This window comes from Cotesia glomerata, linkage group LG5 (genome assembly GCF_020080835.1).
Source record: "Cotesia glomerata isolate CgM1 linkage group LG5, MPM_Cglom_v2.3, whole genome shotgun sequence".
Lineage (NCBI taxonomy): Eukaryota > Metazoa > Arthropoda > Insecta > Hymenoptera > Braconidae > Cotesia > Cotesia glomerata.
Genome location: NC_058162.1, coordinates 526,757 through 549,644, shown reverse-complemented (window position 1 = coordinate 549,644; position 22,888 = coordinate 526,757). Strand labels below are relative to the sequence as shown.

The 22,888-nt window shown below is 28.9% G+C and overlaps 6 protein-coding genes and 1 non-coding gene across 9 annotated transcripts; 3 read left to right on the top strand and 4 right to left on the bottom strand.

The window, feature by feature from the left end:
• The first annotated feature begins 115 nt into the window (after window positions 1–115).
• Window positions 116–1,579, top strand: LOC123266293 (non-histone protein 10). Its single transcript, XM_044730466.1, has 4 exons — window positions 116–324; window positions 679–749; window positions 819–1,164; window positions 1,364–1,579. The coding sequence occupies exons 1-4, from the start codon at window positions 226–228 to the stop codon at window positions 1,469–1,471; spliced, it is 624 nt and encodes a 207-aa protein (XP_044586401.1). The 5' UTR covers window positions 116–225; the 3' UTR covers window positions 1,472–1,579.
• A 773-nt stretch (window positions 1,580–2,352) lies between these two features.
• LOC123266291 (hydroxyacylglutathione hydrolase, mitochondrial) lies at window positions 2,353–4,271 on the bottom strand. 2 transcript variants are annotated; one of them, XM_044730462.1, is made up of 4 exons: window positions 4,113–4,271; window positions 3,857–3,979; window positions 2,754–3,203; window positions 2,353–2,669 (listed from the first exon to the last, which is right to left on the bottom strand). In XM_044730462.1, exons 1-4 carry the CDS (start codon window positions 4,155–4,157, stop codon window positions 2,403–2,405), a joined length of 885 nt encoding a protein of 294 aa, XP_044586397.1. In that variant the 5' UTR covers window positions 4,158–4,271; the 3' UTR covers window positions 2,353–2,402. The 2 variants fall into 2 exon arrangements, with proteins under 2 accessions (XP_044586397.1, XP_044586398.1); XM_044730463.1 differs by having other exon boundaries at window positions 3,857–3,996; window positions 4,113–4,198.
• On the bottom strand, window positions 3,527–3,598 carry Trnag-ucc. The gene has a single exon. It is a non-coding gene; the product is annotated as a tRNA-Gly (tRNA).
• Window positions 4,272–4,956: 685 nt separating the features above from the next.
• On the top strand, window positions 4,957–6,980 carry LOC123266281 (ATP-dependent DNA helicase Q1-like). The gene has a single exon (XM_044730441.1). The coding sequence runs from the start codon at window positions 5,000–5,002 to the stop codon at window positions 6,743–6,745; it is 1,746 nt and encodes a 581-aa protein (XP_044586376.1). The 5' UTR covers window positions 4,957–4,999; the 3' UTR covers window positions 6,746–6,980.
• Window positions 6,981–7,547: 567 nt separating this feature from the next.
• On the top strand, window positions 7,548–12,140 carry LOC123266279 (TBC1 domain family member 16). Its single transcript, XM_044730436.1, has 4 exons — window positions 7,548–8,150; window positions 8,821–9,912; window positions 10,512–11,231; window positions 11,578–12,140. The coding sequence occupies exons 2-4, from the start codon at window positions 8,939–8,941 to the stop codon at window positions 11,972–11,974; spliced, it is 2,091 nt and encodes a 696-aa protein (XP_044586371.1). The 5' UTR covers window positions 7,548–8,150; window positions 8,821–8,938; the 3' UTR covers window positions 11,975–12,140.
• A 738-nt stretch (window positions 12,141–12,878) lies between these two features.
• Window positions 12,879–15,852, bottom strand: LOC123266284 (transmembrane protein 104 homolog). Its single transcript, XM_044730445.1, has 6 exons — window positions 15,652–15,852; window positions 14,937–15,058; window positions 14,796–14,880; window positions 14,377–14,736; window positions 13,769–13,946; window positions 12,879–13,699 (listed from the first exon to the last, which is right to left on the bottom strand). The coding sequence occupies exons 1-6, from the start codon at window positions 15,688–15,690 to the stop codon at window positions 13,014–13,016; spliced, it is 1,470 nt and encodes a 489-aa protein (XP_044586380.1). The 5' UTR covers window positions 15,691–15,852; the 3' UTR covers window positions 12,879–13,013.
• Window positions 15,853–16,676: 824 nt separating this feature from the next.
• On the bottom strand, window positions 16,677–21,142 carry LOC123266287 (actin-5C). Of its 2 annotated transcripts, none has more exons than XM_044730455.1 (3): window positions 20,990–21,142; window positions 18,198–18,957; window positions 16,677–18,018 (listed from the first exon to the last, which is right to left on the bottom strand). In XM_044730455.1, exons 2-3 carry the CDS (start codon window positions 18,936–18,938, stop codon window positions 17,629–17,631), a joined length of 1,131 nt encoding a protein of 376 aa, XP_044586390.1. In that variant the 5' UTR covers window positions 18,939–18,957; window positions 20,990–21,142; the 3' UTR covers window positions 16,677–17,628. The 2 variants fall into 2 exon arrangements, with proteins under 2 accessions (XP_044586390.1, XP_044586391.1); XM_044730456.1 differs by lacking the exon at window positions 20,990–21,142 and adding an exon at window positions 19,931–20,082.
• Window positions 21,143–22,888: the final 1,746 nt, after the last annotated feature.

Here is a 22,888-nt window from a genome sequence, read left to right as displayed (position 1 = left end):
TAAAAATCATAGGAACAATGTATATGTATAGATTTGAATTGTTGAATGCAATTGATAATAATTGCTTAATTATATAAATTTATTCCGAATAGCAATGCGCCACCATGACCCGTGGTTTAAACCTGAACTAACGATCAGCTGATTTAAATTAAACACAACAAAAGTTAGAGGGTTATTGTAATTTTTATTTTATTTATTAAAAAAATATTTAAAAATAAGTTTAAAATGTCTGACGAATCGGATTATTACACGGAGCCAGTTGAGTGCAATATTTATAAAAGAAAATATCAAATTTTACTGGAGAGATGTGAAGTTTTACAGCAGGTAATGTTTACCAAATTTTTTTTTTGACAATGATGATAAATTTAGCAGATATTTAATAATTTTTAGAAATTTTTTTAACAAATAAATTATGGCAAAAAAAAATATAAAAAAAATTTACATGTAGAAATTTTGAAAAATTAAAAATGCAATTATTTAAAAATAATTTTTTGAAGCAAATTTTTTTGTTAAAAAAAAATTAAAAAATTCTCTAGTGACTGCTAACTTTAATGTCATTTTTTGACATTCATATTTTATTAGCTTTAATAATTTATGAAAATTAAATCAGCTGACATTTAAAAATTTTTTTTATTGAAAAAACTATTTAAAATAATATTATTATTTTATTTTTTTTAGGACAATGAAAGATTGGTTTATCGATTTCAAAAAATCCGAAAACTTTTAAAACGTACCCGCAAAGAAAAAAAGTAAGTTTAAATTAAATAAAAAACACTAAAAAATAAAATATGAGGTATGTAATTATTTTTTATTTTTAGATTTTTAATAGACCGATTAGATAAGCATGGTGATCAGTGGCGCGACGCTCCGATGGGAGTTTTGGAAGAAAACAATATTTTTTCAGTGACAGTTAAACCGGAGAAATTAAATAAATGCAAAGTCCCCGTGATTAAAGAAGAAAAAATAAAAAAAGGCACCAAGCGAAAAGGAATAAAAGCCGACCCGAATGCTCCAAAACGTCCAGCGAATCCTTTCTTTCAATTCTGCCAGGAACAGAGGCCACGTGTCATGGAGAGGCTCGCCGGAGAACCAGAACCCAGTAAGCAAGAGTTGACACGACAATTAGCCACCACATGGAAGTCACTCACTTCAGAAGATAAAAAGGTTCTTACATTTTTAATAAATTTATAAAAAATAAAATTCACAATTGATATTTAATTTATTTTTATTTAATCAGTTGATAATTATCAACAGTGTTTAAATATTGGAAGTAATTTTGCTTGTAAAAAAATTTTAATTGCTAAAAAAATGTTTGTATAATTTAAGTAAATTATTTCTTTTTTTTTTTTTTTTTTTTTTTCAGGTTTATTACGACATGTACGAACGCTCAAAAGAAAAGTATGTCGTAGAAATGCAAAAGTATAACAAGAAGAGTGAAGAAGCTCCTAGTCAAATTCCTGTAAATTTATAACACTTAAAATTAATATTGAATTATAACTTTAGATAAATCAAAATATTTTTCTTTAAGAAAAAAAAAAGCTAATAAAAGTAATTTTTATTATTTTTAGCTGTTATAATTTTAAAATTAAGAGAAAAATATTCCTTCATTTATTAATTATTAATTTTAATTTATATTATTAAAAGAATAACAAAATTTCATATCATTCTCACCGATAGTTGATTTATTATGATAAGTATTTAGGCTGCATTCGAAAATGCTCTATCTCGAGATACATTATTAAGAAATTACCTCGTATCTTGTGAACTATTGACATTTTTAAAGATATAAGCTCATCCTGATGTTACACTCATCGAGATCTTTCATTTGAGTACCCACATCAATTTTTCATATATTTTATATATTTATATATATTATATATATGTATAAATGAAAATTATATCAGAAATGCATGTGGGTACTCAAACGAAAGCTCTTGATGAGTGTAACATCGGGATGAGCTTATTTCTTTAAAGACGTCAATATTTAAGGAAGTACGGTGCAATTTAATAAATATCTTATGAACTATTGACATTTTTAAAGATATAAGCTCACCCCGACATTACACTCATCGAGACCTTTCATTTGAGTACCCACATCAATTTTTCATATATTTTATATATTTATATACATCATATATATGTATATATGAAAAATATATCAAAAATGCATGTGGGTACTCAAATGAAAGCTCTTAATGAGTGTAACATCGGGATGAGCTTATATCTTTAAAAACGTCGATATTCAAGAAAGTACAATGGAATTTAATAAAAATTATTATTTAATAAAGCAAAATTTTATTTATTTATAGTTCACAAGTCACGGCAGTCACATAGTGACTGCAAGGTTGGTAGTTTTTATTTAATAAAAAAATCTTGAAGAATTTTATTTAAAGAATTATCATTTAAAAAACATCTTTTTCTTTGCGTAATTTTGCCATTGTTGAGATATGATCATTGGTACCAGTATGATCAATCACTGACTTTTGATGAACACGCATGAAAGGATTGAATTTCTTCTCCTCGCCGATAGTACTTGGTACCGTGGGATTTTGTTTTTTACGCTGATTGTTAGCCCACTCAAGATGTTTCTTTATGTCTTCATTGTTGGGTTCTACTTTCAGACCAAACAAGAGGTTTTTACAAGTGTACTCATGCCCGCAATAAACTTTCTAAAAATAGCAATTCAACACAAACATTATTAGAAAGTAAATCAATATCACAATACGTAAATAAAAAAATCTTAATTTATTTACCGTATCCTCAGGTAGAGCGCCGAGAATTTCAATAAGCGCCGTGTACATTTGCTGAGGAGTCCCTTCAAAGAATCTTCCACATCCGCCAATAAATAATGTATCTCCTGTAAAAACAGCCGGGGAATCGCCGCCACTTCCCGCTAAATAATAACAAATGTGACCTGAAGTATGACAGGGTGTCGAGAGGCATTTTATTTTTAAATTTCCAACGTCGATGAGGTCATCGTGAGACACTTTGTTTGTTAATGCGTTGACTCGGTCATCACCGCCGAAGACTTTGATACCTGGAAATTTCTTACACATTTCTTCATTTCCGCCTGCATGGTCCCAGTGATGATGAGTTGTTAAAATTTTATTAAGGTTTACTTTGTGCTCTTCAACTGCTGAGCTTACTACTGATGGATTTACTGGATCTACAATTGCTGCTTCTTTGGTTTTCTCATCAATTATCTGGAAAAAATTATTTATAGCAATTAAATTATTAAAATTTTAATTGAGAAATAAATCTAATAATTTTCAGAAATTTTTAACATTAATTATAATGAAAAAAAAATTATTAAAAATTTTTTTTAAATAATTTTATAGATCTAGTTTATTATTTTTCAAGAAAAATAAAAAATTAAGTGCCACAATTATTATGAAAATAATTTTATTAAAAAATTTCTAATGTTAAAATTAAAAAAAAATTTTTTAAAGGTTTTTTTTTATTTTATTGTAATTTATTTATTTATTGTAAAAATAAAAAATAATTTGAAAAAAAAGCAAAAAGAATGTGCGATGGCCGGGAATCGAACCCGGATCAACTGCTTGGAAGGCAACTATGCTGACCATTACACCACCATCGCAACTTCTGAATAGCTGTGTGTTTTGATGATTCATAAGTTTTACTTCAAGTATTAAATTATTTACTAAATATTCATTATTAATAATTTTAATAATAATAAATATTGAAATATAATTATTTTTTTGATAATTATGACATAAGTATAAAATAAAAAATTCTAAATTAAAATTTAAACTGCAATTGCATTATTCATGCCAGTAAAAACATACTTCTTATAAACTAAAAAAAATACTGAGAATAAATATAAATAATACATTACCAAGTACATAAAATTATCATCAAGTGCCGGGAGAATTTTAATAGAGATATTTTGGCCTTGGATTAATGTCAAAACACTGTGCATTTTGCTCATTATTTTGTTGCTGAACTGACAGATAAGATTCTAGAAAATTTAATAATCTGATATTAGATTTTTTAATAAACAATCATTAATGATAAAGATAGAATTTTATTTTTTATTATTTATAGTATTAGGACATGCAATAAATATGTGTGTTATATATTTAATAGCTTACCTTTGTAATAAACAAACTGTTTTTTGCGACATTGAATATTGTCATAGCACAATTAAAAATGTCTTTGAAAAAATGCAAAAAATATTACATATTAAAAAAAGGTTATAGCAGCACTGTGTCATGCCGCGAACATTCAGACGTCACTTGTTTTTATTATTGTGCCCACGAGTTCAAATGATGATTGATAAAATAATTCTTGAATGTGATAATTAGACTTTTTTTAATTACAAAAATTTTTTTAATGAAAAAAATACTAATTGAATTTAAATGCCGGTAATATAGGTGACCTGTCATATTTAAAATATTTTTAGTTGATTAGCCGAAATAAATCTAACCTCCTTTTTTATTATTAATTATTATTATAGACAATTTATAGAAAGTAGAAAAAAAAAAAAAAGGTAATAAAAAAATTATTTTAATAATAAATATTAGTTTTTAATAATTATTAATAGTATTTCTTTAGATATTAAAAATTTGGAAGAAAAGCACGTGTTCAATTGTAAACATTGACAGGCATTATACATTTTTTTATAAATTAAATTATTATAAAAAAAATAATTGAAAATTATTTGAAGTACTTTTTTTTTATGAAAATTAAATTAACCGACATCTAAAAATTTGTAGAATTTTTTATTATTGAAAAAATTATCAAAAAAAAAAATTCAATTGTAAAAAACTTGAAAAACTGCAAGTGCAATTTTAAATAAATGTTTTTTTGTTTTAATTTAATTATTGAAAAAAAATCCAAAAATTATAAACGTCGACTAACTTTTTTTTTTTTTTTATAATTTATTTGTTATAAAAATAAAAAAAAAAATTGACAGCTGCTAGCTAACTTCAATATGTAAACATTACTGAGTTAAAATATTAATAAATAAATTACAGAAATGGAAAACGAAGAAGTAAAAAAAATAGACCGGGAAATCCGGCAAATAGATACCGAAATCCGTAAGCTGAAAGAACGCAAGGAAGCTTTGATAGAACGGAAAGAAAAAATCCAAAACGACGTAGTCCGTCAGAAGAGTCTTGAGTTATCAAAACGCGATTGGAACAACACCAACTTCCCTTGGTCCAAGAAGCTTCAGACCGTGCTGACGGATGTGTTAAAAAAAGAGAGTTTCCGAGATCACCAGCTGGCGGCGATAAACGCGATTCTGTCTGGAGAAGACACTATTTTAGTGATGCCGACCGGCGGAGGTAAAAGCTTGTGCTACCAGTTACCAGCGATTGCCACCAAAGGGCTTACACTGGTAGTTTCCCCACTGATAGCGTTGATCGAAGACCAGATCCACGGACTCCAAAAACTGAACATCAAAGCCGGAATGCTTACGTCGTCTAAAACCGAGCAAGTGAAGCTAGCCTGGGATGCCTTGGACGGAAAAAACGACTCTGTAAATTTAATTTACATTACTCCTGAGTTCATGAAGAAGTCCAAAAGATTTATGTCTAAATTACAGAAAGCTTTCAACCAGAAGCGCGTTAAATTATTCGCAATTGACGAAGTCCACTGCTGCAGTACCTGGGGCCACGATTTCCGACCGGACTATCAATTTTTAGGATGTCTGAAGGCCATGTTCCCCGGAGTTCCTATTTTAGGGCTCACTGCAACAGCAACTACCAAGATTCTTGACGACGTTCAAAAAATGCTGGACATCCAGAGCTGCTTGATCCTCCGGGCGCCGTTCAATCGTCCAAACTTGAGCTACGAAGTTCGCAGGAAGCCCAACGACAAGGAGAATTGTTTATCAATGCTGTCTAACTTACTGAAGACCAGGTTTGCAGGAAAATCGGGGATTATTTACACGACGACGATAAAAGACGCAGAGACTCTGACCAAGAGCTTGCGCGATCAAGGTTTCAAACTAGGCTGCTACCACGCGATGCTGGAACCTGAAGTTCGCTCGAAGATCTACCACCGCTGGGTCACTGGCGAGTACCAGGCAGTCGTTGCTACAATCGCCTTCGGACTGGGAATTGATAAACCTGATGTGAGGTTCGTCATCCACCACTGCATGTCCAAGTCTATGGAGAACTACTACCAAGAAAGCGGTCGCGCTGGCCGCGACGGCAAAAAAGCTACTTGCATTGTCCTCTACAGACTGGCTGATGTCTTCAAGCTCAGCACGATGGTCATTGGCGACAAAGTCGGGCTCCAGAACCTCTACAAGACTCTCGAGTACTGTCTAGACGCCAGTACGTGCCGCAGGAGCATCATTGCCACGCATTTCAATGAAACCTGGAGCAAGAAAGACTGCAAGGAGATGTGTGATCACTGCTTGAAGAACAAAAAGACTGAAACTACCGACATTGCTAGGTATTGCAAGCAAATTTATGAGATTATTGACAAAGCTAGGCTTGCTGAGAACAATCTGACTCTTTTGAAGCTCGTCGATGCTTGGTATAACAAGGGAGCTTCTAATCTTAGAGTTTCTACAGTTCCTACGCCGAAGTTTGCAAGGGAAACTGCTGAAGCTATCATTGGGTTTCTCCTTATCAATGGATATCTTAAAGAAGACTTTGTTTTTAATGCCTACGCTAATTTAAGCTATCTTATCCGAGGTCCCAATGCGAGCTTCATTGAGGATAATAATCATAAAATACTTTTTACTCACGAGGAAGGACTTAAGTTGTAATTTATTGGGTTAATTATCAGGTTGTAAATAGGTCTTACAAATAAGAAAACTGATAAGTTGTGTTAATTTAATTATTTTAGTTTAGTTATTAAATCGAATAATATTTAACGATGTAGATAACCTATTAAATTACTTGTGTCGATAAAATATATTACGAAAAAATTTATGTTTGTATTTATATTGTACACGCTAGTTCTTTTTATCAGTTAATTGATAAAAAGGAAATTTGTTTTAGTTTTATTAATTAAAATCATGCAACGTTTTATTTAATTACTTTTTTTTTTTTAATAATAAAATTGTTATTTTATTATTATTATTATTATTATTATTATTATTATTTCTTCATTAATTTATAAAAATTTAATTACTTTTTTTTTAACAATAAAATTATAGTATATTTTATTATATTTCTTCATTAATTTATAAAATTTAATTATTTTTAATTAAAAAATTCAGTATTATAAATTTTCATTAAAATTAAAATTAAGGAATACTTTTTTATAAACTAAAAAATTAATTTAAATAATTGATTGATATAAAGGAAATATTGTTTTAGTTTTATTAATTAAAATGATGCAACGTTTTATTTAATTACTTTTTTTTTTTAATAATAAAATTGTAATAAATTTTATCATAATATTTCTTCATTAATTTATAAAATTTAATTATTTTTAATTAAATAATTCAGTATTATAAATTTTAATTAAAATACTGAAAATTGAAAAATTAATTTAAATAATTAATTAATGTAAATATCTTTTAAAAAATTAGTTCTAAAATTTTAGTGTCACTTAGAATAAAATGTAATCTATAATAGTAGTAAAAAAAGTAATCAATAATAGAAAGAAAGTTTGTATTTTCGGGATAAACTGAAAATATTGTAAAAAAAAAAATGAACTAAGTCTAGAAAATATTAAAAAAAAAAAGAGACAATAAAAAAATAATTTATAAATAATATAGAGCAGTAGAATTGACAAAAACAATTCAAGATGACCGCCAGAAGAAAAATCAGGTGGGATTATTGATCCTCAAGTGTAAGCTAGTTCGCGTGGACTGTTTTCTACGTAGAATATACATGGTATACGTCATAAATTTATTCTACTATCTAAGCCTGCGTCTTATCAATATAAATTTGCATTACATATGTTGTGTAGTACTTTTATAAACAATATTAGACAGAAGCGTATGTCCCCATTGATAGTATACGCGTTTTAATTAAAAAAATTACCAATTTACGAAATCAAGCTGTGATAGTGACACTGAAATATCTAAAAGTAAACAAAGTATGTACTTAAATACAAAAATATTGTAAATATTTATTATTATTTATTGTCATAATAACTATAAGCATAAACAAACATGACTGTCATATTGAAAGTATACCGCTTTAATTACAGCAACAATGGTGAGTAATTTTTCTAATTCGCATATCTTATCTAAAATTAATTTAGCAGATATTTTATTATTTTTTTAACAAATAAATTATGGCAAAAAAAAATTGACGTAGAAATTTAAAAAAATAAAAAAATAAAAAATGCAATTTTTTAAAAATAATTTTTTGGAGAAAAATCTATTTGTTAAAAAAAAATGAAAATTAATTTAGCAGATATTTGATAATTTTAAGAATTTATAATATTAAAGTTAGCCGACGTTTTTAATTTTTTTATTATTTGTCATTTACTAAATTAGAACTAAAAAATATTTTTTAAAAATTGCACTTATAGTTTTTAAAATCTTTTACAACCGAAATTTTTTTTTTATTTTTCTGTAATGATTTTTTCAATAAAAAAAAAAATTCTAAAAATTTTTAAATGTCAGCTGACTTAATTTTCATTGAGAATTTTTTTTTAACAAATAAATTATGGCGAAAAAATTATTTTTAAAAATTGACATGTAGAAATTTTAAAAAATTATAAATGCAATTTTTTAAAAATAATTTTTTTTAACAAATTTAGTTGTTAAAAAAAAAAAAACTAAAAAATGATCAAGTTACTGCTAACTTTAATGTGATATATTATCCACTGCATGTGGAATTAGCTTGATATTCAAATTTTATTTTAATTTTTTTTTTCTAGATTGCAATGGCCAGTACGATTAAAAAAAATTAACCAAGGATTGTCCAAAGCCAAATATGGAACGAAGGAAAATAGTTTAAAATAAATTATTTATAAATAATTATAATAGTAATATAAAATGTCGCTGCCAAGTTTGTTAAAAAAAGCGAGTAGTTACATTTTGGGCGACAGTAGCTCAAGCAACCCGGGGATGATTTACCAGGACGGAGAAGCATTGTTCTGCAAGAACAACGTGTGTGTCCACCCACCGAGCTTGATGCGCCAGCACTGCGAAGTGATTCATCACCCGGGCTACATGACTGTCGTGTGCAAGCTAGACAAGAACACCAATTTGCCGAGCCTCCAGCTGAGCTGGATCCCCAACAGCACCCTTTGTAAGCACCCGACGACTCTGGAGAACATCACTGCTAAAAAAATCCAGGGGAAGATCACCGAGGATTCAGCGAGTGTTGATAAAATAGACGTGTGTCTGGAAGTTAAGGAGCCGCTGGACTGCAAGGACTGCGAGCGGATCTGCTCCGGAGGGACGAATACGACTCAGTTCTCCAAGGAAGATTCTGCGGATGGAGAAAAATCCGCCAAAGAAAGTAAGGCGCTCACTGAGGAGCCTCGTAGTATTAATTTAAGTAATTTAAGGTCCCGCTCGGTTGATCACGAGTCTCTGATTGATGGATTCAACGGAATTGAGCCCAAGAGCATCAGCAGTATTTCCCTCAATTCATGCTGCAGTCTCTCCAACTCGCTGGACAACCAGGATGTTCCTAACTGGATGCGCACCCCCGAGCTCCTGGCGCTACAGCACAATTTGACCTTTCCGGAAAGCACCACCGCGTCCCCGATTGCGATGAGGAGAGCGCTACAGTGCAGAAGATTCTCTGTGGATTTAAGCCAGATGAGGAGCTTGAGACTCTTCTTTGCTGATCCTGCCTGCACCAGTGGACAGCTGGTTGTTGCTAGCAGGGAGAGTCAGTACAAGATTCTTCATTTTCATCATGGAGGATTGGACAGGCTTGCGAATATTCTTCACCAGTGGCATCAGCTTGTTTACTCAAAGCCTGATCAGACTAATGATTGCGAAGGGTTGCCTTATAGGTAAACATTTTTTTTTTCATTTTTGATAAAATTTTATTCTATCAATTTTTTTTTTCATACATAATTAAGAAATGACCTTGTATCTCGTGAAATATAGACGTTTTTTAAAGATATAAGCTCATTCTGATGTTATACTCATCGAGACCTTTCATTTGAGTACCCACATCAATTTTTCATATGATTTATATATTTATATATATTATATATATGTATATATAATATATATATCAAAAATGCATGTGGGTACTCAAATGAAAGCTCTTAATGAGTGTAACATCAAGATGAGCTTATATCTTTAAAAACGTCAATATTTAAGAAAGTACAGTGAAATTTAATAAATATTTTATGAACTATTGACATTTTTAAAGATATAAGCTCTCCCCGACATTATACTCATCGAGACCTTTCATTTGAGTACCCACATCAATTTTTCATATATTTGATATATTTATATATATTATATATACATGTATATATGAAAAATTGATGTGGGTACTCAAATGAAAGCTCTTGATGAGTGTAACATCAGGATGAGCTTATATCTTTAAAAACGTCAATATTTCATTAATTAATAATAAAGACAATTTTTTTTTTTCTAGACATTTTATGGTATGTCGACCAGAGATAGCCCGGGATGAATTGCACCCAGAAGAAGGACAAGTACCAATGATAACTTCATTAACCTGGAAGGACTTGTTGAACGAACGCGGTCAAGTCGAAGACGATTTGACTTTGCGTAAAGGAATATTCTTCGGTGGACTAGAACCGGCGCTCAGAAAAATAGTATGGCCTTTTTTACTTCACTGTTACTCTTACCAAAGTACTTTCGAAGATCGCGAGCAGATCGACGAGATCCGCAGGCAAGAATATGCAGAAATAGAGAAAATTCGTAGCTCCATGAACCCTGAGCAGGCCGAATTGTTCTGGAGAAACGTCGTTTGCATTATCGAGAAAGATGTCGTTCGTACTGACCGTGCGAATCCCTATTACGCGGGTGAAAATAATCCTAATATACAAGTTATGAAAAATATTTTACTCAACTATGCCGTCTATAATGCTCAACTTGGATACACTCAAGGGATGTCGGATTTGCTGGCACCATTGCTTGCTGAATTGAATTCTGAAATTGACGCTTTTTGGTGCTTTGCTGGTCTTATGCAGCGGTCTGTCGCTGTTTGTACGCCTACTGATACTGATATGGATAAAAATTTGTGTTATCTTCGCGAATTGATCAGGATTATTGTGCCTGATTTTTACGCGCACTTGGAAAAACATACTGATGCTCTTGAACTTCTTTTTTGTCATCGTTGGATTTTATTGTAAGTTTTTTTAGTTTAATTTTTATTAATTAATAATAATAATTTAATTTAATTTTTATTTCTTCTGAAGATATTTTAAAAAATTAAAATTATTTTATCCTTAATAAATTATTAGAATTAATTTTTTTTTTTTATAATTTTACTAATTACCAAACATATTAAAAATTTACATTGACTTTTATTTGAATAATTTTTTTTTAAGTATTTATTTATCTTAATTACTCTAAAAAAAAAAAAAAAAAAAAAAAAAAAAAAAAAAAAAAAAAAAATTAAATAAAAATTAGTTTCAAATTATCTTTATCTAAATTTAAAAATAAATTTTCTAATTAAGATAAAAAAATTCCAGGTGCCTAAAAAGAGAATTTCCAACGGAGATGGCTCTAATAATGTGGGAAGCATGCTGGGTTAATTATCTAACAGATTACTTTCACCTATTCCTCTGCCTGGCGATAATCTGTATCTACGCCGACGACGTAATAGCCCAAGATCTACGTACTGACGAAATGCTGCTCCACTTCAGCTCCCTGGCAATGTACATGGACGGAAACGTGATACTACGCAAAGCCAGGGGATTACTTTATCAGTTTCGACAACTGGATCGGTTACCATGCACCTTGGCCGGTCTCTGCCGTCAATGCGGCCCGGGTATGTGGGACTCGAGTCACGATCCGGTTATTGAGTGCGTTGAACATTCCGAATCTGGGTGTCCTTATATCGAAAATTATCAGAATAATAAATATTAAACTTCTTTATTATTATTATCATTATTATCATTATACTTATCGGCCATTTGAACTGACACATATCCATATCCATATTACAGGTATAACACAAACGCACCGTTCATTTATTTTATAATTATTCAAACAATAATAATAATATTATTGTTATTAAATTACAATCATTATCATTAAAAATAATTTTTGGATATTGATATTCTATAAAAGAAAAAATGATATTTAAAAGATGAATTATTAAAGTATTAAATATTAAAAAAATGTTAAATAAAATTTTTTTATTTATAAATATTTAATTCTGAAATACATTTATCAAAAGAGATTTATGAATTTTATTTATTATTATTTAATTATTTTATTTATTTACGATAATATATATTGACTCAATTGTACGTTATGTTTGCGATTAAATAATCTACATAAGTAAAAAATGACCTTGTATCTTATGAACTATTGACATTTTTAAAGATATAAGCTCATCCCGATGTTACACTCATCAAGACCTTTCATTTGAGTACCCACATCAATTTTTCATATATTTATAAATATCATATTTATGTATATATGAAAAATATATCAAAAATTATATTATATAGCTTATATTTTTAAAAATTTCAATAGTTTAGAAAGTACAGTGCAATTTAACTTAATTAAGAAATGACCTTGTTTCTTGTGAACTATTGACATTTTTAAAGATATAAGCTCATCCTGAAGTTACACTCATCAAGAGCTTTCATTTGAGTACCCACATCAATTTTTCATATATTTATATATTCTATATATGTATATATAAAAAATGCATGTGGGTACTCAAATGAAAGCTCTTGATGAGTGTAACATCGGAATGAGCTTAAATTTTTAAAAATGTCAATGGTTAAAAAATTAAAGTGCAATTTAACAAAAGTCATTATTTAATAAATCAAAATTTTATTTATTTATAGTTCACAAGCCACGGCAGTCACATAGTGACTGCAACGTTGTTAGTAACAAATTAACTGAATTAAAAAAAAAATTAATTAAAAAATTATTTATGGATAAAAAAATATCAAAAATGACGTTCAATAAAATTAATAGTTACGAATACCATACAAACAACAGACCATATAAAAATTAACAACAACCAATTTCTGCTAACAAACGGACTACTGAATTTATTATTAACATTACTTCCGATAATATTTCTTCTTTCCCGAGCATGATAAACTAAAAATATTGGTATTATGTATTGAATACCCGCCCCAGCGTATGATCCAGTTATTCCGACGAGAAAAGATAAATTTTTAGTTGACATCGCAACGATATACGGTGGAATTATTGCAAAAAATGGGAACACGAGTTTTCGAAGACAAAAATTGTAACTTTGGGTATTATTCAGACACAATGATGATAAATTATTCCTTAATGTTATTGCAATTATCGGGAAACTGGTCGACAAGGTAAATACCGGAAATAACGCAAGAAAGTATTCGATGATTATTAAAAAGATATTTGTGTTTTTGGAGCAGTCGCCGGCGCCACGAGGCCCGAAATCCAGGGTATACAAATCATCAAGATGAGCAAAAGAGAAAGCACCAGTAATGGCTAGTAATAAATAAAATCCCGCTATTAATGTATAATCGAATAATAAGAAACGATTTAAGGTAGTTTTATTTTTAATTGGTGCTACTAGTGCTGGTAGTGAATGATGGCACATGAAGGAATAAACGCAAGCACCGAAAAGTCCCGGGATTCCTAAAATACAATTAAAACTATTGAAAAAAATTTTTTTAATTCATTTTATTTAATTAAAAATAAACTTACCATTGAAATTGGCAACTGGAGGAGATCCTTGAGGACCATTGACAATTAGAATTCTCAATGCGTAAATAATCATTATTGAAAATGCTAACCAACGCATTACTGAGGTTAATACTTGAAGGTATTTTGTTTTTTGAACATTGAAAAATACAAATGGACCAAGCATTAAAATAAAAGTTGTCTGAAAAAAATAAATGAAAATTAATTTAGCAGATATTTAATTATTTTTAGAATTCTTGTTAACAAATAAATTATAGAAAAAAAAAATAAGAAAAAAAATTTACATGTAGAAATTAAAAAAAATTAAAAATACAATTTTTTTAAAATAATTTATTAAAATTATTTTAATTGTTAAATAAAATTAAAAATTGGTCAAGTGGTCAAAAAATAATTAATTGATATTAAAATATAAAATTTTATTAAAAACTTGCTGTCAATTTTTCAATATAAAATTTGATTAAATTTGATAATTTTTTATTTTTTAAATCAAAAATTTTTATAATTTTCTACACGTTAAATTTTTTCTTTTAATTTTTTTTAATAAAAAAATATCGGCTAATTTAATTTTCATCTTAAATTCTGATGAAAGTAGTTTAAAATTTTTTTATTACCAAAAATATTTGATAAGCATCAAATCTCGTGACAGAAGAACCTTTCCAACAAGAAATATTATCGGGTATCGTATCATTACACGTCAAGTTTGACGGCAAATAATTGCAGGCAACATCTGCCAATGACTTTCCTATCGCAGCTGCGTAAATACTTAAATCTCCGTACAAATAGACTACTAGACAAATATAAAACAACGAAATTCCTGTCTTGTTAAAAAACAACGTCGCCATTTCGCCTATTTCTATTTTTTGGTTGATCGAGTAAAACTTGGACGACAGCTCTTCATCTTCGTTGCTACCCGAAGGCTCCACGAGCGGTGTTTCTTCAGACTCGGAGTTGTCTTCAATTCTTTCGAGAGCCTTTAAAAAATTAAAAACTTTTTTTTTAATATAATGAGATAATTTTTTTGAATACATACTTTTTTTCTTGTTTTAAGTTGCTGCCAACTCTTTATTGCGTTTGCTGTGGCCATCGACTCTATCACAAATGTCACTGTAATAAAACTAAACAAAAATGTTAAATATAATTATTGAAATTTAATATGAGTTTTTTTATTTACCTGATAAAACTAAGAGCCACAATTATTAGAGTTCCGAGGAGCCATCCTGCTCGGCTGAAAACTGCTGGCAATGTTAAAGCTCCAGTTCCAACGATTAAATTAAAAATATAAATTAATCCGACCTAAAATTAAAATTTTTAAATAATTTTATGTTAAAAAATTTTTTTTAAATATTTTATTTGTTTGAAAATTAATCAGCGAACATCTGTTTTTTTTTTTTTTTTTTAAGTATTTATTATTATTATTTTCATTGTAATTTATGAGATGACATTAAAGTTAGCTGTCACTTGACAATTTTTTAATTTTTTTTTAACAAAAAAATTTGTTCCAAAAAATGATTTTTAAAAAATTGCATTTTTTATTTTTTTAAATTTCTAAATGTCAGTTTTTTTATTCTTATTTTTTTTGCCGTAATTTATTTGTTATAAAATTTTTAAAATTATTAAATAATTAACAATTATTAAATATGTGCTACATTAATTTTTATATTTATGAGACTAAAATTGAAACAAATTTGCTAATTTTTTAAACAAATTAATTACAGCAAAAAGAAATTTATTTAAAAATTTTATAAGCTTTAAAAAATTAAAAACAATTTTTTAAAAATAACTACCTAATTTTTTTTTAAGAAGAAAAATGAACAAGTGTCTGCGAATTTTCTTGTCATTGTAATTTTAGGTTAAGTATTGACAATAAAAAAATAAATAATAATTACCCCGGTGGAATATTGATCAGATGGATTTTGTTGAGGCATCTCGAGTGCCACGTTATTGTTTTATTTAAAATTAATGACATCGAGTATTATTCAGTTCACTACACACCAATTACTCGCGAAACATTCATGTTATCGCATTGTTATTGTTATTGTTGTAAGTGTCACTTCGACTCGACTCATTGTTGATACAGTTTCGTTCCAGCGCACACATATGCTGTGTCATAGATGTATTCTAATAAAATTTACTCCTCTTTGTCCAGATTTTTCAAATAAATAATTATAATTAAATAATTTTCTTGACCGAAATTATCAAAAAAATTAGTTCAAGTTAATTTGACAGGTAGTTTATTTTTACTTAATTAAAATTATCTGATAACTGTCAAAAATTTGGAGTAATATTCATCAAAATGATAATTTTATCATTTAATTTTTAATAAAAAAAAATTATTTTAAAACTAAGCTTAATAATAAATAGGATGTGCAGAGTAAAAATGATTGAGACATACAAGATATACTGCAAATTGATTTGTTTTATTTAATGATGAAAAATTATATTTTAAACAAAAAATATTATAAATAATAATTAAAAATAAAAAATATAAAGTCACATTTATGATCATTCATTGAAAATAATTTTATTGAATTGAAAATATAAACCTAATTCTTACAATAATAATAATAATTATTATTAAAGGTATACAAGACAAATCTTAGGATACGATATTTCATTGACATTTAATGGTAGTAAAAAATCTACATTGTAACTCCGGAAAACGCGAAAAATTGTACTAAAATTGTTACTTTTTTTTTTTCTTCATTATCTTTTAGTGACTATATATGAATAACTTCTAATCAGTACATTTCATTTCTGGAGGGGAAGTTAGGAATATCTCTCATCAGCGAAATAAAAATTCACGAGAGGAAGCTTTTAAATAAAACAAAAAAAAAAAAAAAAAAAAAAAAATAAAAAAAAATTTAGGAATGCATTTCTATCTTAAAAAACGTCGAATAATCACGACATATCGTTCCAGTCGATTAATTTTTATTTGTTTTTGTTATTAATCCAAAGAGTTTATTTTACTATCCCATAAGCCTAATGTAATCTTTAATTGTGTACGTGAGTAAACTTGCACAATATAATGGGAATAAATTATAATACTTTGGCTACGCATTTAGGGCGTCTTTAATTGTGTCTTTAATGCTTTCACTTATTTTCTTTTCTTATCACTGCCTTTCATTCGCTCTCTATTAAATTACTTCCCATATACTTCACCTCAGGTTGTATTATCAATAGTTTGAGCTGTTATTTTATTTTTGGAAATTTCACTGCCCAAACCCCGTACAAAAAACTTGATAATTAGATTAATTAAAGTTTGTTTTTTCTTTTTTTTCTTTATTTATTTTTACCTATCAGTGCATCTTAATTATAATACTAATATATTTATATATAATTATTTATTATATATATGCATGAAATAAACATTAATTAGCAATAGATTAATAGATTAAAAATTATGAGGCCCTGTCGTCGCTAGGAATGAAGCACACTCGAAAAAACGAGGTAAGTCTTGTGGAATGTTGTTTGTTTATTTAATTATTTTTTTATCATAAAGTCAAAAAAAAAATCATCACCTCAGTGATTATTATTAAATAAATAAATAATAATCACGGAGGTGAGGGCAGGAGGTAGTAGAAATACGTGAAAATGTATATAATAATAATAATAATTATTATTAATTATAAATAATAAATTGTATGAAAAAATAAAATTATTTAGTGAGGTGTAAAGATATCGGGAAATAATAAATTAGAGAATAGCAAACTCTCTTTCTCTTAATCTTTTTCTCTCCTCCTGAATTTAACGATCAACCGTGTCTTGGATGTGGGGATTCGGACAAATGATGATTAATGATGACAGTATGTAGTAATATTAAAATTATGTTGGTAAATGTAGTAAGTGCATGTTGATTAATACGCTTAGAAGCACTTTCTGTGGACGATGGATGGTCCAGACTCGTCGTACTCTTGTTTAGAGATCCACATCTGTTGGAAGGTCGACAGAGAAGCAAGAATGGAACCACCGATCCATACGGAGTATTTTCTTTCTGGGGGAGCGATTATCTTGATCTTCATGGTAGATGGAGCCAGAGCAGTGATTTCTTTTTGCATTCTGTCGGCGATTCCTGGGTACATGGTGGTACCTCCAGAGAGGACAGTGTTGGCGTACAAGTCCTTACGGATGTCCACGTCGCACTTCATGATTGAGTTGTAGGTGGTTTCGTGGATACCGCAAGCTTCCATTCCCAAGAAGCTGGGCTGGAAGAGAGCCTCTGGGCAACGGAATCGCTCGTTTCCGATGGTGATGACCTAAAAATAAATTTAATTTTTAATTAAATATTTATTGTCTATTTTTTTAATATAAAATTTTATTAAAAATTTTTTGTCAATTTTTCAATAAAAAATTTTATTAAAAACTTGCTGTCAATTTTTCAATAAAAAATTTTTAATAAAATATTTGTTGTGAATTTTTTTAAAAATAAATTTACCTGTCCGTCAGGAAGTTCGTAACTCTTCTCCAAGCTAGATGATGAAGCAGCGGTGGCCATTTCTTGCTCAAAGTCCAGAGCAACATAGCAAAGTTTTTCTTTGATGTCACGAACGATTTCACGCTCGGCGGTGGTGGTGAAAGAGTATCCTCTCTCGGTGAGGATCTTCATAAGGTAGTCGGTGAGATCACGTCCAGCCAAGTCGAGACGGAGGATAGCGTGAGGTAGAGCGTAACCCTCGTAGATGGGCACTGTGTGCGAGACACCGTCTCCGGAATCGAGAACGATACCAGTGGTACGACCAGAAGCGTAGAGAGAAAGCACAGCCTGGATAGCGACGTACATAGCAGGTGTGTTGAAAGTTTCGAACATGATCTGCGTCATCTTCTCACGGTTGGCTTTTGGGTTCAATGGAGCCTCGGTAAGGAGAACGGGGTGCTCTTCAGGCGCAACTCGGAGCTCGTTGTAGAAAGTGTGGTGCCAAATTTTCTCCATGTCATCCCAGTTGGTGACGATACCGTGTTCAATTGGGTATTTAAGAGTCAGGATACCTCTCTTTGATTGTGCTTCGTCTCCTACGTAAGAGTCTTTTTGTCCCATACCGACCATTACACCCTGATGTCTTGGCCTTCCCACGATTGAGGGGAATACAGCACGGGGTGCGTCATCACCGGCGAATCCGGCTTTGCACATACCGGATCCATTGTCAACGACCAAAGCGGCTACTTCTTCGTCACACATTTTCGTCTTATTATTTTATCTGCAAAATTTTAAATAATTTATTAATTTTAATTAATTTTTTTTTATGACATTAAAATTAGCTCTTTTAATTATGTTTAACAATTAAATTAATTTTAAAAAATTGCATTTTCAATTTTTTAAAATTTCTACATGGCAATTTTTTTTATTCTAATTTTTTTGCCGAAATTTATTTGTTAAAAAAATTATTAAATATTTGCAAAATTATTTTTTTTTTTTTTTATGACATTAAAGTTAGCTTTTTTAAATTATTTAACAATTAAATTAATTAAAAAAAAATTTCATTTCTTATTTTTTAAAATTTCTACATATCAATTTTTTTTTCTTATTTTTTTGTCGTAATCTATTTGTTAAAAAAGTTCTAAAAATTATTAAAAATTATTAAATAGTGCTAAATTAATTTTTATTTATTTTTTTTTATGACATTAAAGTTAGCTTTTTTAATTTTATTTAATGAAATTAATTTTTTAAAATTTCTACATATCAATTTTTTTTTCTAATTTATTTGTTAAAAAAGTTCTGAAAAATTATTAAATATCTGCTAAATTAATTTTTTTTTTTTTAATGAACATAAATATTAAAAAAAAAAGATTTTAAAATTAAAATAAATAAGAAAACCGATTGCCACGTCAGACAGAATATTTAATCGCGCCTCTACAAGCTCTGCTTTACCACACCGGCAGACCGCACCCAGCCCCACCCAACCCCGACTCGTCTACCTCGGGGTATTTAACATCACAAAAGAATCACCGGAATGAAACTATTAAACCCAAGACCCTAACCATCATAAATATTAATTACAACGCTTATTTATCCTACAAAAAAAAAAAGAAAAAAATAATATATCTTTTATAAGTTTCCAAGCCGGCGCCGGTAATCCGGCAGACCCACGCTACACAAAACACACCACTCCATTCACTCACTAAAAAAAATCTAAAAAATTTCCTAAAACGAGAATAATAAAATAAACTTACATTAAATTACTTAAAAAAAAAATATGTACACTTAAAAGTGAGTCTGTCACTATAATCACGAGTTACACGGTTCTGTAGGTATCTACCACCTCGCACAGAATGTAGCTGGGATGATCGACGAAGACTGTATTATATGAACCTCGATAGTGCAAACTCCCACCAGCGGTATATCCGGCACTAAGGGAGGGACACCCTCAACCAATCCAGTCGTTCTTTACCATATAAGGCAACTTACTGCCACCAGGGACTCGTTTTATTTCCTACCCCCCCTGTCCAAAGCGACGCTGACTCTGCGGCATTACATCCAGCGTATAATGCTATTTAACATCATCCTAACTCCTAATGATGTATTCTTCCCCACTATCTCTTCAATAATAAACTTGCCTGATTCATTAACCACAATTCATCTATATATTTGTGTACCTACATATATATAATATAAATGTACTGATAATTATTGTACCATGACCCATCTAAAATTAAAAATAAAATGTAAGCCTTTGATACTATCTGTTATCTATCCTCAAGCATTCTTCTTCATACACGTCAGATTAATTTACCCGTCTATGTCTACCGGACGCGTTAAATTCACCTCGAGGTCAAACTGTACTCTAGCAGTTTAATTATAGACACGTCAACCACTTGAAGGAATCACCACTGTACCCGACACCGGCAACCTGTCGATTTTTTATTTTTTGATTTTGTTAAATTTATAAAATTAGAGCTAAAAAAGATTTTTTTTTGATGATTTTTTCAATAAAAAAAATTCTGAAAATTTTTTAATGGCTAACTTTATTGTCATAATTTTTTCTAATAAAATTTATTAATTAAAAATTCCCAGAAATTTGATAGTACTTTTAATTTATTTATTTGATTTTATTTAATAAAATAAAAACCAAGCACATGGGTAAGCAACGCCCTGGCGTAATGGCGGATGATGCGACCGGCTTTTTCGTAAAACTTAAATTTTATTGACTATTATAGTGTTTTAATAATAATTAAAAAAAAAAATGAACATAATTGTAAATTGTATAAATTATTTGATTAAAAATAACTTACCTTTTTACAGTTAAAAAGAAGAAAGGTCCTGGAGGATTTAAATGTTAGCGTAACTGTCCGTAGGAACTATACTTCTGACAGGAGCAAGCAAGAGTCGTGACACAAGCGACAACGCGAGTAGGTAGTGAGTTACATGAATTAAAACGCATACCAGCATTACCAGCGTCCTTTTGGACTAGTCCTTGGAGGTATGGTCGGTAAGATTATGCCGGTATTGAAAATCCTTAAAAATAAATTAATTAACACTGGGAATTAGGAAAAAATTAGGATGAGTATTACGAGGGATTGATAATTTATCTAGAAAAAAATTTTAATCATCTGGATTATGACTCAACGGTTTTTTTAATAAGTAATATTGATAAATTTAATTACTGAGAGACACCCCTGGTAATAAATGGACTCGTCGAGGCTCCCAGTATCCCCACTCATGGATTTTCACCGGCTCTTGCCATATATGGGCATAAAACGTGAGACGCGCTCGGATTGGTCGTGCCGTCAGCAAACGACTAGTTCCCCAAATACCGCTTCAAACTGTACGATATGAATAAAGTGAGAAGGAAGATGATGTTTCGGCTGGGAAGATAAGGATGCAAGACACCAAGGAGATACAGGCAATGACTCTACGAGCTCTACGAGGAATATATACTGTATATATATTTATATATTTTTGTATTAGTTTGATATAACTATAGCGTTTCCAGACTGACTCACTACTGTCGGACGTTGTTGGTCGGGGAAAAAATAACCATTTGTACAGCTTCGAAATTATCTGATGACAACGGATACACATGAATTATTTTTCTTACTTACACATTACACATTACGTTTAGTCATTCAACTTATATTGACTCATCAGAAGTTTATTTATAAAAAATATTTTATTTCAGATATAATACCAGACTGCTCATGCCGAAAGGTTACAAAACTTGCAAATCTCATTATAAAAACACATTACTTCATATATTTATATTAAAAATTTTTTTATCATTGCTCATTAATTAATTAATAAGTTAATAAAATAATTCCTGGGAATTTTTATTCTCAGAAGCTAGTTCATTTATCAATTGGTTTCATGTAATAAAAATAAATTACTTGGTAAGTAATCAGACTGTGATTCACAGCACAATTGATATTAATTTTATTTTATTATTTATTCTAGTTTCGATCAATGGAATTTTAATTATTAACCATTTAAATTTATTTGACAATGTTTTATTCATGAGTTAGTAATAATAGTATTTTATTTTTTAAGAATTATGTTTAGAATTATAATAAATTTAAATGAAAATAAATTTAGCAGATATTAAATAATTTTATGACATTAAAGTTAGCAGTCATTTGACCATTTTTTATTTTTTTTTAACTAACAAATTTTTCCCAAAAATTGCATTTTTAATTTTTAAAAATTTTTGCATGTCAATTTTTTTTTTTAATTTATTTTGCTATAATTTATTTGTTAAAAAAATTATTAAAATTTAATAAATATCTACTAAATTAATTTTCATAATAATTTTTCGAATTTTTTTTTAACAAATAAATTATGGTTGAAAAAAAAATTAAAAAAAAAAATTGGCATGTAGAAATTTAAAAAAATAAAAATACAATTTTTTTTTAATTATTTTTTGGAACAAATTTGTTTATTAAAAAAAAATTAAAGAATTCTCTAATAACTGCTAAATGTCATTAAATTTAATCAACTGTCAATTGCGAGTTATTGATAAAAAAATGGCCTTAAAATCGAAGGAGACTAATTATATTCTGAAGAATTCTTCATAAATTTTTTTTTAAGTATATTTTAATGTCCTCGCCTAGAAAGTTGATTAATTAATGATTTATTCATAACAATTTTTAATAATGAATAAACAATAATTTGGACTAAATATTATTTTAGCCTTCAGG